At 30.2% G+C, this 18,962-nt stretch overlaps 1 protein-coding gene and 1 long non-coding RNA gene across 3 annotated transcripts; one reads left to right on the top strand and one right to left on the bottom strand.

Moving 5' to 3' along the window:
• Window positions 1-1,157: 1,157 nt before the first annotated feature.
• Window positions 1,158-5,207, bottom strand: LOC114285610 (putative LRR receptor-like serine/threonine-protein kinase At1g74360). 2 transcript variants are annotated; one of them, XM_028228661.2, is made up of 2 exons: window positions 4,803-5,207; window positions 1,158-4,586 (listed from the first exon to the last, which is right to left on the bottom strand). In XM_028228661.2, exons 1-2 carry the CDS (start codon window positions 4,870-4,872, stop codon window positions 1,381-1,383), a joined length of 3,276 nt encoding a protein of 1,091 aa, XP_028084462.2. In that variant the 5' UTR covers window positions 4,873-5,207; the 3' UTR covers window positions 1,158-1,380. The 2 variants fall into 2 exon arrangements, with proteins under 2 accessions (XP_028084462.2, XP_028084461.2); XM_028228660.2 differs by having other exon boundaries at window positions 1,158-4,592; window positions 4,803-5,146.
• Window positions 4,385-5,405, top strand: LOC145789614 (uncharacterized). The gene is made up of 2 exons (XR_014327717.1): window positions 4,385-4,521; window positions 5,103-5,405. It is a non-coding gene; the product is annotated as an uncharacterized LOC145789614 (long non-coding RNA).
• Window positions 5,406-18,962: the final 13,557 nt, after the last annotated feature.

Below are 18,962 nucleotides of genomic sequence, written 5' to 3'. Positions count from 1 at the left end.
GACTATTCCAGAATTAGTACAACAGAAAAACATGACCAATTAATGAAGATTTCTTCAACATTCTAGATAGACAACACTGCTAAATACCATGTTCTAATACTTCTGTTTCTACGTTGGTGACTTGATTTTAAATAACACTATCGGAATATATATCGACATCGATGATATAATTATATATTAGTTAATATAAAAGAATAATGATATATTAATAAAAAAACGATTTGAAAGGCTATGATTACGTTAATGAATGATATAGAGTAGTGATTGGTAGCTCGAATTTGAGCTCCCGAATCCCCCGAATTCAAAAAACGACGTCGTTTTTGAATTTTTTTTTTTTTTTTAGAAGAAGAAAATCAGAGGAAGAAGGAGGAGAAGAAGAAGAAGAAGAAGAAGAAGGAGAACTGGAGAGGAGGGGGCCAACAAAATCGGGCTGGAGGCGGAGGTGGGGCCGGAGCTGCGACAATTGGAGCTGCTGCTGCGACGATCAGCCGGTCGACCTACCATCGATCAGCGGCGGCGGAGGCAAAGGAGGGGCCCTCTCTCTCTCTCTCCATTCCCTCTTCTCTTTCTCTCTTTCTCTCTTTCTCTTCTCTTTCTCTCTTTCTGGTTGTTGGGGGGGAGGGGGAATTTCGGGGGAAAAATCTTTATCCAATGATATAATAGGTAATGATCAATATTTAAAACCTGATTGATGATGCTAAAAACCTTAGTTGAAATGATAACTGGGACAAATTAGTTGGCATGTGATTTAAAAATGAGTAATGTTAGGGATCATGAAAAAAATATCATGAAGATGATTATGAAAAATTCTTCATCTTTGGATTACACATACAATAATACACCACAAACTAATCAAATGATGAAAAATCTTCATGATGCATTTTATGATATTTTTTTCATGATCTCTAATATTATTCTTTAAAAATTATCAAGCCACTAACATGCCCATATACATATATACAAAATTATCTTGTATTTGTCTACCCATAATCACTCCTTAACCGTAATACCATTAATTAGATGACCGTAATACCAATTTTGAGATTGACTGTTTAACGGCTAGTTAAAAAATTCTTAGACATCTTATTATTTGTAATCCCATGCACATCTTCAACCTCCAAAATTGGCCAGTTTTGGGGATCACACCAAGCCAGGAATTGATATCAATTGTTACATTAAGAAATGTGATACAAAGTCTTATGTACATGTGTTCTTGTGAAATTTCACATCAAAATCTTCTGATCAAAATTGAAGTAATGTCTTCTTCATTTACAACAATGAACGATGAATTAATGTCTTTCTACAAGAAGAATTCAGGAAATGCCTTTATGTAATAGATTTTTGTGCGCAAGTATACAAGCCTTAAACAAACAAACACCTTCATAAAAATGGAGGAGAAGAGGAGCCATAACCGATACAACCAGGTCGGCTGCTTAAAATCTTAACCAACATGGCTAGGACCTCCTTCATGTTTGGCCTAGCCTGTGGCACTTCTGCTATACACCTTATCCCAACCTTTAGTAACTCACACATCTCCTCTGCGCCGTCAGCAAGCCCAAACCCCAAAACCGCCACTGGTATCATGGCTCGGTTTCCATTTCCCATGACTCTTCTGGCCCACTCAACTAGACACTCTTCCCCTCCATCCAAAGCGCGCCTCCCGGTAGCTAGCTCCATTGCTAGTACTCCAAAGCTATACACATCGCCTTTTGTAGTGGCTTTCCACGTCTGGCCATATTCAGGAGCAACATAGCCAATCGTTCCAGCCACCGTCGTGCTCACGTGGCTATTTCCATCATCAAAAATTCTTGCAAGGCCGAAATCTGTGACACGAGCCTTCCCATCCTTGTCAAGCAGGACATTGCTCGCCTTGACATCTCTGTGCACAATAGCAGGGAAACACTCATGGTGTAGGAAGACTAAAGCATGTGCCACGTCTATTGCAATATCAATTCTACGCCTCCATGTAAGCCTTGTTCGATCTGAAACAAGATCTTCTAAGCTCCCGCCTTCCATGTACTCGTAAACTAATAATTTCTCCGACCCATCAAGGCACCACCCATAGAGTGTCACAAGATTTTGGTGTGGCCAACTGAAGCCATTTCCACTTAGAACCTCCATTTCTGCTCGGAACGCTTTTTCACCCTCGATACCCTCTCTTTGTAGCTTCTTTACCGCTACTTTTCTCCCATCGGGCAACAATCCTCTGTACACGGTTCCAAATCCTCCCCTCCCGATAACTCTGTCATCCGAGAAGTTCATTGTAGCCTTCAAAATGTCGTCGTGTGTAAATACTGCTTTGTCTAGACGAATGACCTTTACAGTACCTGACAACCATGGAGAAGACGTGCCTGAACTTGACAAAAAATCATGTTGGACCTTTGTATCCTTCAAGACATATCCTGGCGTGTATACTGGATTCTTCGCGACAAGAAAGATTATGAGTGTCAGAATCCCACACACTAGTAAAGCCATTATCAGAGCCGTAAACACCAAAAATGGACCTAATTTTACACGCTTCATCGATTTCTTTTCATTTTTCGTTGTTGGACTATCTGTGGTGTTCTTCAAGAATGAAGGCAAGCGTAAAAATGGGTCGCCGAGGAAAGACTCTTTCTCAAATGTTGCCAATTGTCCGGTTGCTGGGATTACGCCAGTGATGGATGGATTGTATGACACGTTGAACTTGTTCAATTCGCTTAAATTGTTCAAGTTTGCTGGGAAAGCTCCAGAGAAATTGTTGCAAGATAAATCAAGGGTTTGTAAGCACTTGATGTTCCCAATCTCCGCTGGAATTTCGCCAGAAAACTTGTTTTGTGAAATGTTGAGCACTACGAGTGGCATTAGTCCAATCTCTGGAGGAAGATCACCAAAAAATCCATTAATCCCCAAATGCAGCATACTAAAGTTTTGCATCTTACCAATCTCAATTGGGATTTCACCGGACAATTGATTACCACTGAGTTGAACATAACCCGAGATCTGAAATGTCCGCAAACCACCAACACACGCCGGGAATATGCCATTCCCTTTAAGCAAACTATCCCAAATGCTTCTACATTTCTTCCTTGTAAGAAGTGTATACGCAAAACTAAATGGAGGGTAGTTTGCCGGTATCCACCTCTTCATCGCTAGACACTCGCCTGAACCAGCAATAGCCCGATCATTCTGTCTATTTTGTTGGAATGTTGGCGTTGCGTTAATCCCAATTTTTGTCAACTCAGATGGGATTGGCCCGGAAAGTTGATTGTTCGCAAGGTTTAACCACAACAAGCTCCTGCAATTCCCCAACTCGGGTGGGATTTCACCGGTTAGTGCATTGTTGGCAAGCATCAACCACAAGAGTGAGCTCAAATTTCCAAAACTTCGTGGAATTGATCCGTTTAGCATATTGAAGGATAGATCAAGAGCTTGAAGGCCTTGCAAATTTCCATACTCGAGAGGAATTTTTCCAGTAAATTGATTGTAAGCAAGAATCAAGAACTTCAAGCTTGTCATATGAGAGATTTCGACCGGTAATGGACCTGAAAAGTTGTTGAAGCTCAAGTCTAATCTGAAAATGTTCTTCAAGTTGAGAATTCCTGATGAAATCATCCCACCGGTGTATGAATTCGAATGCAATACAAGGAACTTAACCTGATTGAATCGCCCGAAAATGTCTTGAATGTTACCTTCAAAATTGTTTGTGCTCAAATCCAAAAAGGTCAAGTTTCCCAACCCAAGCAAAGACTCTGGAATTTTTCTCGAGAAAGTGTTGTTTCCCAAGAAAAGTCCTTTCAGGCTCGAAATTTCACCAATCTCTGCTGGAATTTGACCCGTGAAATTGTTTTCCGATAGATTCAAAACCTCCAATTCTCTACAGTTGGAAATTTCCTTAGGAAATTCCCCGGCAAAAGCATTTCCCGACAAGTCCAACACTTTCAGAGTACAATTTCCGGAAAAATTTGCCGGGGAAATCACCCCAATTAACACGTTTTCGGAAACAGAAAATTCTTGAAGCCTCGCGAAACCCGGCCAGACTTTGCCGGAGAAATTGTTGGCGCTCAGGTCAAGAAACTGCAAATTCCGGCACGAATCGAAGTGGTCGAGAACAGTACCGGTGAAACTGTTGGTTGATAAATTGGCTAAAACCAAACTGTCACAAATTCCAGGGAAAGTTAACTGAATTCCACCGGAAAGTCTGTTCATGGACACGTCGAGAACCTCCAATTTATTGAGTCCGGTCAAGTTGAGCTCGCCCGCAATGAGATTGTGAGACAAATTCAAAAATTTTAGGCTCCGGCACCGCCCTAAGTCTGCCGGAATTTTACCGGAAATGGTGTTTCCGGAGAGATTGAGATGGGTTAGGGCGGTGAAAGCCGAGAAGTTTCCGAACATGCCGCCGGAGATTTCGCTGCCAGAGAGATCAATGCCGGTGACACGATCTCCGAAGCATGAAATTCCGGGCCACGCGCAAGGGGGCATGCTGGGTTGATTCCAGTCAGAGTATCTTCCTCGATGCATGTGATTCTGATACTCGAGGTAGATTTTCAAGCTCAGCAATACTTCTTTGTCAGAGTCTAATAAATCTCCCACAACAATTGTACCTAAATCTTTAAAATCATCAGTAAATTTAACTCAAAAGATTTTTGGGTTATCAATGTCAAATCAAACCCACAAAATCTATCATCTTTCAAAGCTCAAAACCAAATTTTTGAGGCTGAATTTTCATGGAAAGCTTGACAAGAAAGTTGGATCACAAAACCCAAATGAAAAAGAAAAACAAGAATCAAAAGTAGAGGGAGAATGAATTGGATTAGTACCTGTAATTAAGAGTAATAAAAAGATTAACGTGACGCGAAAAGCATGATGATCGACTTTGTCATTTGACATGATCTGTGCGTATAATCTAATCTTCCTTTTCTTCTTCTCTGTTTTTTCTAGTTCATTCAGAGTTGTTGGATGGGTGTTAGATTAAGAGAGAAAGAGACAGATTAATATAGAATGTAGGAAATGAAAGTGTTTAAATTTAATTTTGATGGGTTAGTTTTTATCGTTTTATTTTTAAGAGTTGAATATTTGATGTGTTAAAGACTAATGTTGTTTGCTTTGGTGAAGAGAAGAACACGAGGAGGTTAGAAGAACTTGGAGGGAAGGTGTAGTGTAGCAGCAGGAGGGACGAAAAAGAGCCGCCCCTTTTGACTTTACATGCAAACATTGGGCTCTCTCTCTCTAGGAAAAGAGTCAGCGGGTATGTTTTAAATTTTAATGTTTATTTTTTTTTTTTTTTAAATGAAAACACACGTGTGTAATTTATAATTGAATTGGATAATTATCAGAGTCATTTGAAGCAGTTGGAGTGAATTGGAGCAGTTTATAACCGCTTTGGAGACATTGTTTGAAAAAAAAAAAAGAATTATTTGGCATCTATACCATGTATATTTTATGAGTAATTATTAACAATTAGTACACACGATATGCATGTAATTTAAATAAGTAAAAATAAAATAAAATATTTACTATATACTCTGTGTTAATTAAGTGAAAAAGTCTTCTTCATTTGTCCCAAGTCCAATGTTTGAGTATAAGAAGCCAAAGCTTCATATGACAAAAAATGTCCTCTTTATATATAGATAGATGTTATGTACGTTATAATATATGTGAGTTTAATTATCACAATTATCATAACTCAACTCAATCTTATGAGAGTCATAATTAAAAAAAAATTACAATAAAAAATATATAATTAAAGAGATCTTGAATCATAACCAATAAATAGTAACTAACACCACACAATTCATAAATCATAACCAAATATTATAAATGTTGTAACTATGGTGCCCATAGAATTTCCCTTACTTTACATATAAGCATTGATGTGGTACAAACAAATTTTCCTTATAAAATTTTTATGGATAGATTATATTTTTCAGTTGAATTTCAATTTTAATTGCTCATCTTTTGATTTCAATAACGTTCTCAAACTTTATTATGTGATTCTCATGTTACTTACCATTAAAATTTTGAATGGAAAGTGCTCATTTAAGGGCTATGTGAGCACATTTTAAAAGCGAAGGAAAAAAAATTATACTTTTCCTTCTTTAATTTTTATTCAAATTTTATTTTTGCCCCTTATGTCTCAACTTTCATTTAAATTTTAAATAGTAAGGAGTTGGGAGGGTCATATTGAAACACGAATCAAAAATTTAATTATTGCAATTGAAAAATTGGATAAAAGTAAATTTTAAGTGAAGATTTAAAAGTGAAAAGTATAATTTATCCAAATGCCTTTTTATTAATCGATGTAAATTTGTAAAAATATTTATATAGCACTACTTTATAATTTTTTATAGTTCTAGAACCTAATGACTGATTTCCATTTTTTAATTACTTTTTGGTCAATTCTCATTCCTCATGCCTAGTTTGTACACGCTATTAGTATTGCGGCAATGTAAAAAAATAATAAAATAAAATTTGCTCGAAAGTGACCATCATCATCAACACATAAAATATGTGGATTAAATTAATTTTATTTTTGTTCTACCTTATGAACTACTTTTATTGACTCTTGAAGTTTTTTTTTTTTTTTTTTTTTGAAGTTTTTTATGCAGACTTGATAGCAACTTAATACTTAAAATAGTTTGATCATCGAATAATAAAATAATGATTCTAGGCTCAGAAAGATTTGCCCGACAAGTAAAACTTGTTGCTTTACCATAATGTAAGCCAAATTTGAGGTGAATTATTTTATTTAGACTTTTAAATTATTAATTTAACCGTCCTAATAAAAGTTTATTTTGCATTTTTAACTTTGATGAATAACATGGAGCTTATTTAGCCCTTTTCTTCTTAATTTTATTGTATTCTTTTGCGAGACAGCAAAATTATGAAAGAATTGTAGTATTTTAGTGCTACAAATTTTACTCTTGCACGTTTTCACTACATCAATTTTGAACAAAATTATATTATAATAACAAAAATCAAAGTGCATAAAACACAATTTCCAGGAAATTAAGGGGAAACATTCTTCCAATACCAGTACGACACTCTTTCAAAAATTTTGAAGAAAGGTTTGAATACTTTTGAAAATGGTAAATGGAAACTTCAAAGAAATTAAAGAAAAACTTATGAGAAACTCTACAAAACTTACATCATAACTTGATGAACTTGTCACAAAACATTTTTGCCTACGTTTGGGAAGAAAATTTTGGGGTTTTTTTGGCTATTTTAGTCACAAAAGACAAAATAGGCTATTTTAGCCACAAAAAATAAAACATCACATCCAACCCATAATCATTACACTCTTCTCTCACAAAAAAAGTCAAAAAAGCCAAAAAGCCAAAAAGCCCTTCCCAAACCAAGCTTTTTAGCCCAGGCTAAAATAGCCAAAAAAGCCAAAAAGCCAAAAAGCCAACCCACTTCCCAAACGTAGGCTTTGTATGGCTAAAATAACAACAGTGTTAAGTGCATAGATACAAAAATATAGAATGGGACACAAATGTACGAGACATCGGTGTTCCATCTTATATTTTTAGGGTGAGTTTGACATATTAAAAATATCAATTTCTAAATTTTTTTTAACTTTGGAAAAAATTTATATTTTTTAGGCCATCTTATGTTGATGAATTCAAAAAGTAAAAAAAAAAAATGTAAATTAAATTTTACATATTTTTTAAAAAAATTAGGTAATGTTTGGGTTAGTTTTTAAATTAATATTTGGATGAAAAAAAATCAAAAAAACATGTTTGGTTAACAAATTATCAAAACTCTTTTTAAAATTATTTTTTCTCTCTCCTTCTTTTTTTTATTAATAAATTAATCAATCACTTTTTTTTCTCTCTTCTCTCTTCTCTCTTCTCTCTTCTCTCATTCTTTCATATTCTACAGGTCAATTAATTAAATTTTCTTGTACACCCATCTATTTAATTAAAAAAAATTTGCAAATTATCCCAAAATTATTTTCAAAACTCATAATTAAATAAATTTTTAATTTTTAAAATCCTTTTTAACAACTTATCTTTTAAAATACAACTCAAATTAAAACTCAAAATTCTTCTCAAAAACTAAACCAAACAGAATTTTTATATATTTTTTTAATAACTTTTTCAACCTATCTAGCGGAATAGAACCAAAAAAAAATTTAAAAACAATAAAATAAAAAATCTTAACTTTAATTTGTGAATGGAATATTATATTCTCTCTCTAACCTCGTTGGAGGAAGACTAAAATAGAAATGAACCAGAACGCACGTGCAATCCACGAGTCAATTGTTAAAAGTATGTCGTTGGATTTAGGGTGATGTCTATAAAATATCAAACAACAATCAAGACTGAGTCATTCGAGTCAAAAAAAAATCATCTTATTTATTTATTTATTTTTAAAGCCAAAACAATTCTTCCTTTATATCATTGTCCAATCAGAATTCAAGGCTGAGATAGGGATTGGACCATCCCATTGAGGCTTAATTATTTTGATAAGTTAGGAAACCAGATTTATCATCTTAGAATTTGATAGAATTGATTTATATGATGGAGATTAAATTATTAAAGTATGAAGGTTCATGAGTGAAATAGATTGTAGTCTTTGATTGTTATTTCTAGACAAAATTTGAATAAATTTTTTTGAATTTGTAGTCTTCCTCTTTTGATAATGGGAATCGTTGATATTTATGCAAAAAAATAAAATTAATTAAATAATCGTAAACACATGATTTAATGGATGGTCAAATTTTTAAATCATATTTATTATTACTTTTTTATGACAAATTTGAAATAATCATGTGATTATAGTTGATAGATTAGTTTATTTTCTTATAAGAATGATCTGCTTAAAGAGTTTTATAAAAGAAAAATATTTTGGAGTACTAATTTAACACCTCTAATTATATGGAATAGACGATATGAAGGGTGAACCCACACACTTCTTTCTTTATCTCTCTTTTTCTTCCATCTTATTAGGGATCAAAATAAAAGTGTTATAATAAGAGATCTAGTATGATTATTTATAAAATAAACGATTTAATTCATTGAGTTAGACATTGTGATATGACCACCAAGACCCAATAGCGTGGTGGTAGCCAACTAGAGACAATTTGTTTCGTTTTTATGTTCAAATTCTTTTATCATTCTATCTTAAAATAAGTACAATTCTGATATTGATTGCATAAATTTTGATATATAAAAATTTTGAGACAGAGGTGTGTTTGGTTTGTGTTTGTAGAGTAATTTTTTAGATAAAAAGTATGAAAATTTGTTTGGTTTGTCTTTTTTCATAAATGGTTTTGAAAAATTATTTTGGGAGAGAGTTTTAAAAAAAGTGATTGATTTGATGTGTATAAGAAAAAGAGTAATTTTGAAAAGTAAGTAACTAAACAAAATTTTGAGATTTTTTCTGAAAAAATTTATTTAATTTGATTATTCTTGAAAATTTATTTGTAAAGAATTTTTTTCAAAATTTTTTCTGAAAAACAAACCAAACAAGTCCAGATTCCCAATTTACAGATAGTAACAACAAAAGAACCAAACATTACCAGTTCCAATACACTGAATTTAGGAAAATGTCTCGTAACTCAAATTTTGTGGCTCAAAAGTGGCTCAAATGGCCAAAACGACGTCGTTTTGGCTATTTTTATGTTGTTCTGTACTCAAAACGACGTCGTTTTGGCCATTTGAGTCACTTTTGAGCCACAAAATTTGAGCTACGTAACATTGTCGCTGAATTTAACATATAAAAATGCTTAGAATATTCACATTAAATGTGGCTCTGTTTTTTTTTCTTTTTTTCTTTTTTTCTTTTTTTTCTTGTTTTTTTGGCCACTGTGATGAGGCATGTAAATTGAAAAGAAAGTGCCAAGCAAAAGAGAGCCAAACAAGTACTTAAAACCTTTTAAAAGAAATATTATAATAAAAATATAGATTTAAAATAAAAAATAAAAAATAAAAAAGAAGCTATAATTTGCATTAAACTAATCTACTAAACCAAAGATTATTTATAGTGTATGGGACATCAAAACAAAATGCTTCAAATACATATATATGCATCTGCCCTACAAACCATACGATTATATTATCATAATATAAAAAATAATACAACAATGATTCATCCTACTAAAAACATCACCACTAATAGCACTAATGCATTAAAAAAGTAAAAAAAAAAAAATACAATTCCAAGACCAAAACATCACATCATTAATGGCGGGACCCACTGCCACCTAATTAGTGGGAGCACTAATTAGTGCTCCCAAGCATTTTTCAAAATAATATGAATTTATTAAAATCGATGGTAACTATATATATAAACTTTTTTATTTATACAATCGGTATTTGTACTTGGTGCATGTCATTTTAAAAAATAATTAACAAAAACACTTGTTAATTTAATGGAAAACTCTACTCACTTAGAAAAATTTTCAAGAAATTTATGAAGTATAATTGCAATTTAATTAGTGTATTAAAATAAAGAGTTAACTAACTCAGGTCTTATCTAAGATTTTTTGAACCAATAAGTCCTATTTAATAAAACTGAGAATATTATCAGTTTTTTCCAATTTTTAAAACTAAGAACATGATCAATTTTGCATAGTAATGTTTCAAATAATTGTTTCACTAACTGAGAAAAAAAAAACAGAACATGAGATTAAACGTTTTTGCCCTTCTACTTATTGGTTTGATTCAACTATCCAATAAAATCGAAAATATTATCAATTTTTTCTAGTTGTAAAATTAAAAACATTATCAGTTTTTTCATTTTTTTTTAATTTTAAATTTTGCACTTCAATGTTCCATCATCATGCTTCTTTATAGATGCAAAATTTTCAATTTTACACAAAAAAAATAATTCAATTTTTTCAAAAAAAAATTATATATATATTTTTTTGCTCATAATTTTTTTTTTTAGTTTTTTCAATTTAAAAGTTGATATTTTAAAGTTTTGAAAATCAAAATAAATGTCAAATCATTATGTTCCTTTATTAATAATCATAAATGATGAACAATCATTATTTGAAAAACAATTTCGACTATTAAAAATTTAATTGGACTTGAAAGTTCAAAAAATCTTAATTAGGACTTAATGTAGCATAAGCTCATAAATTAGGACTTGTGTATAAATACCCCTAAAATAAATCTGGACCTTATATTATTTTATTTTTTTTGAGTAAAAATTTGAAAATATAATGTTATTGTAATTTAATTTGTGGATATAGTGCAAGGCCGGCCCTGGACTAAGGCTAGTGAGGCCTGTGCCTAGGGCCCCAAAAATTATGTCCAAAAAAAGAGTCCCAGATTTAGTTTTACACTATATTAAAAACTTAAAATGGCCCAATTCTATTTAATTAATTTAGGCCATTCTAAAGGAAGCCTCGTAAAATCTATTTGGCTCAATTGATAAAAAGCCCAATTAAAAAATATTTATAAGTTTTAGTTGTTTGTCCAATTAAAAAAATAAAATATTAAGGCCTTGTTTGGGAACAGGCTTTTTTAGTAACTTTTTGGTTAAAATGTGATGTAAAAAAAACTAGTATGTTTGGGATGAATTTTAGGCTTTTTACGAAAAGATGTGTAAAAAGTAAAGAGAAAAATGAATTTTTAACTTTTTGGTATGAGTTGTTGGCTTTTTAATTTTTTTAGTAACTTTTTGACTTTTTAACTAAAAAAATCACTTACCAAACGAGGCCTAATACATGTATATATATTAGTCGTTAGCCTAATTTTGTATGGCCTATTTTTTTCTCTCTTTATGGCCCAATTTTGTGTTTTTTAGTATTTTTTTAAAAAAATATTTTACACAATTTTTATTTATTTATTTTGTAGATACATCTAATTTAGATACACTTAAAAACTATAATATTTATATTTTTTTTTAAAAAAAAAGTTACCAAATACAAAAAATATAAAAATATACAAATTATAAACTTAGATAATTATTTTTGAAATGGGAAATTTGGCTATAAACGCCGTTTACCTTCTTTTCATTGTTAAAAGGATTAAGAAAAAAATTATACTTTCTAAACCCCTTCATAATTATAAAGTCTTACATAAAGGACAAATTTATTATTTAAATATTTTATATGACTATTATACCCACTCTCTTCCCCACTCTCTTCCTTTCCACAGATGGCCTCTTCAAGAAGACCGGCGAGCTCTGCAACTTGTGCGACACCGAAGCCGCTGTCATCACCTTCTCCAACGCCGGCAACACCTTCGCCTTCGGCGACCCCTCCATCGACTCCGTCCTCGACCGTTACCTCTCCATGACTTCATCATCCTCCAGAGCCTCCGCAAGCTTCTCTTCCCTCTTTCGATATAAGGTTTCAACTCAAATCTGTGCACCATGAACGATTCCGATCTCTAATCTCCCGAGTGTGTGTTTGTGTGTTTTGAGATTTAAATTCGAATATATGTGTTTTGAGATTTGAATTCGAATATATATATATCTATATATGTGTGTGTTTGTGTGTTTTGATATTTGAATTCGAATATATAGATTTTTGAAAGCTCCAAGTTTTAAAAATCTGAAAAATCTGTAAAATCTGAAAAATCTGAAGAACCGGGGTATGAAAAATTGATATTTCTCTAAAATTTTCAGATTATAGGCCTGATTCAAGGATTATAGGCATGATTCAATGTTTTTCAAAGTAAACATCGATTGATTCAAGGATTATAGGCCTGATTCAAAGCTCATAGCTCAAAGTTCCATCGATTTTTCAGAATAAACATCAAATTTCATTTGATAGAACCAGAGTAAAATTTTACTCTGGTTCTATTGCTTTGTTTTTTTCATTTGACAGAACCAGAGTAAAATTTTACTTTTATACAGAGTAAAATTTTACTTTTAGTTTCAGAGTCTTACAGTTTACTTATTTTTCAGAGTAAAATTTTACTTTTAGTTTCAGAGTGTAAAATTTTACTCTCATTCAGAGTAAAATTTTACTTTCATACAGAGTAAATTTTACTCTGAAATACATAGTGAAAATGTAGAGAGAATGATGTAGAGTAAAATTTTATTTTTAGCTTCAGAGTCTTATAGTTTACTTATTTTTCAGAGTAAAATTTTACTTTTATACAGAGTAAAATTTTACTTTTAGTTTCAGAGTGTAAAATTTTACTCTCATTCAGAGTAAAATTTTACTTTCATACAGAGTAAAATTTTACTCTGAAATACATAGTGAAAATGTCTTAATAGGAGAGCTGATAGATATGAGGGTAATATAGTAAAAGAAACAAATTTTAAAATATCTGGGGGTTTTGAAAGTACTTATATAATTCTTGTCCTTTTGAAAGAGAAATTAGATAGTGATGGGGTGATGACCAAATCCCCCTTTTGAAAACTTTAAATCAAACAGAGTGATTTTTATTTTCAACAATGATTCATCCCCCCTTTTCCCCTCACCCCCTTTGACCCCCTCTCTCTCTCATTGGTTACATTTTCTTTTTCTTTTTCTTTTTTTTCCTGCTCCTCCAATCACCACCCGCCACGTGACAAAGGGGGGTGAAGGGGTGACCCCCAAAAGGGGGTCTCAAGCATTATTCATTTATTTTTATTCTTTTTAAATATCTAAAAAAGTCCCAAAAAATTATTTCGTCTTAGCCCGAAAACTCAAAGCCGGCCCTCATATAGTTTCATCACACTTTTTCTCTTTTTTTTATTCTTTTAAGTGTCACTACACAAACAAAAACATTTACACAAGAGTCATTCATTTAAAGCTTAGAAACGCCACGTTTTATTGAGTGAACATGAACTCAATCTCCAAAAGGAGACATGAAGAAAGCAACATGAATATGTGATGACAAAAATTTCCTACCGAATATTTCAAAGTGGCTTTTTAGCATAAATTATTATATGGGTCTTTGAGAAGTTGTTATTTTAGTATACTATTTTAGTTTTTAACTATTTTAAGAGGTTAAAATTTTTATGTTTGAGAAGAAAGTTAAATTTTTTTATAATTAGATGTGATGTTTGTAAAAAAAAAAGTGAAATAATTATGAATTTGATGTGACATTTTATTTTATTAACTATTTTAGCTTATTTTGTCTTTTAATGCTATTTTAACCAAAAAAACCAAAAAAAAATTATCCCAAACACCCCCATGGTTTCAAAATATTACTTGGCCATATATCTAACCAATATTGTGAGTTGTCTATTATTATTTTTATTTTTCAAACTATGACACATGAATAAGGTATTATTCCTAGAAGACATAATAATTACTTATCTTTTAGATTTCTCACACTACAACGTACGTATAAATGTTTCAAGGACCAAACATTTTTGTCCTCAAAAGTGAAAACTATGTCACTGCAGTCGTTACTAAAAAGTTGTTCTGAAAAGCTAAAAAAATAATTTTTAGCGACAAAATTTTGAAAGTATCGCTAATAAATATATTTTATGAAATAAAATAATTTCATGCAAAAAATATTTACTTCTTAAGACGAAAATTTTAGTTCCAAAAGATAGAAGTTCATGATTAAATATCTAATTTCATCACTAAAATTGTAACAATAACACTTCTAACAACTAAGATATTTTATCCTTCAAAGGTAATTTTATCTTTAAATTTGTATATTTGAAACCCTAATTGGTTGTGGCGTTAGCTTTTAAAATCATAGATTCTTGATAATTATATTCCACCTCCAATTAAAATATATATATATATATATATATATATATATATAAACAGAAAAGCAAAGAAAAAAAGAGAAAGCAAACCAATAGTAGACAAAGGAACCAATGATAATTATTAACCTTATATAATAGGTATATTGGGTGATTGTGATGCAAAACAGACTAAACTATAGAAACCCTAATAGCCATATTAAACAGACAATGTGATATCATACCCAAATCCAAATAGAGAAATATATGACCAAGCCACATCACTTTAGATAATAGGGGCATTTGACCAGCATACTTTTTTGGAAAATAAAAATAAAATAGATGCTTTCAATATTTCATTGTTGCCCACCCTATATACTTCCTAGATAGGGAATACATTTTCAAAAGCAAGACCAAAGACTAAATGGTGTGAATTGAGTTTGCATAACATGCATGACAACACGAGAAGGAGATTTGATTTTTCAGAAAAATGACCAAGACTACGAATAAATTGTGTAAGTTTGCATGAGATTTTATAACTTCAAATCAAGACCAAGACCTTGAAATTAATGTAATATATATATATATATATATATATACTATATATATAACTAAATGTAGTTGTTAGGTCAAAAGACTCCAAAACTTGAATCCTAAATCTTCATAATTTTGGAAAAATAAAATAAATACGTGGCACATCTCTTTGCCCCTCTTCTCACTGTTCAAGTATTCACACTTCATCTCCCAATTGTGTTATCTAAAAAATATTTTAAAAAATCAAATAATATCTTTCATTGGAGTTGTAGATATACATATGTATATAGAACCCCACATGTTTATCACCGTATCACATAAATTTAAATAATAATAATAAAAAAGAACTCACAACTCTCACAACTCTTATTCCCACTTATTTTATATTTATATATATATATATAATAAAATGTTAGCATTTATTTGATTCACGTTTGCTTTTAAAAAATAAAATAATTTCATAGCCTATAGATAAGATCAAGATTTCAAAGTTGAAATTTTATTTAATTTGTTCTATTTTCTCATGTTTATATTATTTTATCTTTAAATTTGAACTTAAAATTTTACTTTCTTCAGAACTTCCTATCTCTTTGAGTTTATCTTCTATTTGAACTTGATTGTTGTCGATTTTCATATATTCCAGCTTAATCTTTTCAAAATTTATCTTCAAGTTGAACTTTATTTACCTTTAAAAATCATCAATTAATTATCCATATAAATTTTAAATATGATATAATTCCAAGTATATCTTTTGTCTAAGCTTAATCTTTTCAATATAAAAACAAGTGCTTGAAAAAGGAACCATGAACATGACATTGAAAAGAAAAAGAAAAAAAAATACAATCAATATTGTGCCCTTTTCGACTCTCCTTCACGGTGCCTAAAAAATTTTGCTTTAAATTTCAAGTCACAAGTGATTTTTTTTTTTTTTCAATTGTATCAACTTTACATTTGAAATGTGTATTTACATGAGTTTTTGCCTTTGTGGAAAAGGGAGTTTATGTAAATGAATATTATTATTTTATTTTTGCTGTAAATTCTATTTATGTTTTTGTTTCTTTTTCTTTTTTCTACAATCTGTATTTTTTTATTTCTTTCTTTTTTGACTAATAATGTGTCATTTAATTGAGATTTCATTCTATCTTTGAAGTACTACTATTAATTTGTGACTCTTTCACTTATTGACCATTTGTGTTTAATTATTTTGAGTGCAGATGTTATATTGGAAGCGAAGAGAACATCAAAATTTATTTGGATATGGATTTATGTTTTAAATTTAATCATCAATTATATTTGGTTGTTGATTGCCATGTTGAAATAACTTATGATTAAATTAATTTTCAAGACCTCATTTCTTTTGAGACCTAAACCACAAATTTCTTCTTTTTTTAAATATCTTTTTATGCAGATTCAAAGCCTGAGCAAATGCAAGCGATCTCATATTTAAAATGATAGGTTTTTTTGAATAATTTAAATATTTCTATTCTTTATGTTTGTCCGTTCAATTTTAATGCATTTTCAAACCTATTTATGTTTAGTGAATCAACATAAAATTAAAGAAAAAAAATTATTTTATTTTAATTCATTATATTGTGTGGGATAATTAACATAATATCTCTTATTGATTGAAAAAAAATGAAAAAATAGCATTCTTTTATTTAATGTTAGTCATTTTGATTAATTATAATTTTAGTATGCTTTTGTTACTTCACTTTTGGTTGTCTTAACTAGCTCTTGTTATCTATTTGTTATGCGATGATTTAAGATGAAAAAGATCAAAAATAATAAATAAACAACAAGATAAGTGTTCGCATTTATTAGATAAATGTTTGCTAATAAAATAATTGATTTGTATTTTTTTTTTTAAATGTGATGTTAAAATTTTAAAATAAGATTTTCTATGATATCTTTAGCTCCTTATCTTTATCAAAAAAATTAAATTTGAATTTAAACACTAAACCTCCAAAACACATTATCTTTAAATTAAGTTTCCATATAAATTTGAACAACCACCAACAAAATCCAACATTGGAAACAAACCCTCAACAACATCCTCCTTTTTTTTCTTTTTTTTTTTCTCCCCTCTTAACGCAGTGGTGGTCATAAAAATTTCTTTAAGGTATTAATATTTTATATCTCCTAACTCCAATAATTTATTTATTTTTCCTCTCTAGGGAAGATTATAATATACATAGAGCTTTGCGAGCAATATCTCGAGGTTAATCATTTTTTTAATTGAAATCTATTTGAAGTCATAAAATTTCATGTAATTTTTTTTTCATCTTTATTCTATTGTATTATTTAATGATAGATCTTTTCAAGCAATATGTTCAAATTCATATAAATTTACATAGGGTCTATATATGGTTTTACATAAAATCTACTTAGGTCTATCAACTTTTTCATGCAATTGCTCTAGATTTATATATCTTCGAATGCATTTTGTGATAGTACTTGAAAAGAATTTTTATTAAATAATTCGTGCATATTACAATTATCAATCACTTCATTTTAACTCACCATAATAAATATATATATATGTATATATTATGCATGTTTCTTAAATATATCATTTGTCCTATAATATTTGGTATAACTACTAATATACATTTTTGAGTCTCTATTGATCTAATTATTAGTTATATATGATATCTTAAAAATTCATTTCAATAATTGATTGCAATTATTAAATTGATATATGTTATATATGATATGTTTTTTAATTTTTCATGTTGTGAAGTATTAAAAATTTTGAATGATGTATAATAAGATTTATATACATAAATTAAATAAAAATATTTTATTTATATTAGAAAATACAACTAAATAGCATAATTTTTTTTTAAAAATTTATTATGTTCACTTTGTAAAATCCCGTGCATCGCACGGGTGACTACTAGTATATATATAGGCAAATGGGATTGTGATCCTCTCCATTGCATATTTGTAATAGAGAAATTCTATTACATCATTCAATGGTAAATGTTATGATCTTTTTTTAATTTAAAATAATTATAAATTTACATTCCTATTTTATAGTATTAGATAGGGTTGGGTATAGGGTTATCCAACTCGCCTAACCTGAACCGATCCACATACAAATGGAGGTTTTCACAGACACAATGTGGGTGGATGCAGTTTGGAATATGGCATTATTGTAAATTGCGGGCGGGTTACGAGTTTTATTCGCACTAGTAAGAATCCACCCGCATTTAGATTTTTTTATTTTTTTATTTTTATGATGGGGTTTACAAGTTTGCAAATATTTTTATTTTATTTAATAGGTTTGAATGGGATGAAATTTGATAAAAAAAATTTATTATTTTATTATTGCATTCTGGATGAATGTAAAAGTTAATAAAGAATTACTTTTGGATAAGTTTAGGATTTTGAATGATTTTACTTTAATTGTATTGTTGGGTAGTGAATGATTTTGATAATTTAGTTTACGATTTTGAATGATTTGCTTGGGTTAAGAATTAATTTTGTTGTGTTTTTAATTTTATAAGTATTAATTCATTAATTATTAATAAATAGGAAAAAAAGGGTCCAAAATAGATATTTACAAAACGGAAAAAAAATGCCCAAAAATACTTTTTTAAAGAAAAAAGTCTCATCCACAATCCTCCCGCAGCCGTCCGCACATTCGCGAATCTTATCTGCACAATCTGCTACTTGCACTGCAGGCAGTTATGAGTTCAATTTTCCCCAAATTGCACATATACGGGCAGGTCCAAACTGCAAACCGAATCGTCCAAAACCAAGCCGCGAGCAGCCCTAGTATTAGATATGTAATGGAAATATTCCATTACATACATGTAATGGAGATGATCAAAGTCCAGGAATATGCTATA

Source organism: Camellia sinensis, chromosome 4, assembly GCF_055761805.1.
Source record: "Camellia sinensis isolate YWXY chromosome 4, ASM5576180v1, whole genome shotgun sequence".
Taxonomy (NCBI): domain Eukaryota; kingdom Viridiplantae; phylum Streptophyta; class Magnoliopsida; order Ericales; family Theaceae; genus Camellia; species Camellia sinensis.
The sequence above is the reverse complement of the archived record's forward strand: the minus strand, read 5'-3'. Positions and strand labels throughout refer to the sequence as shown.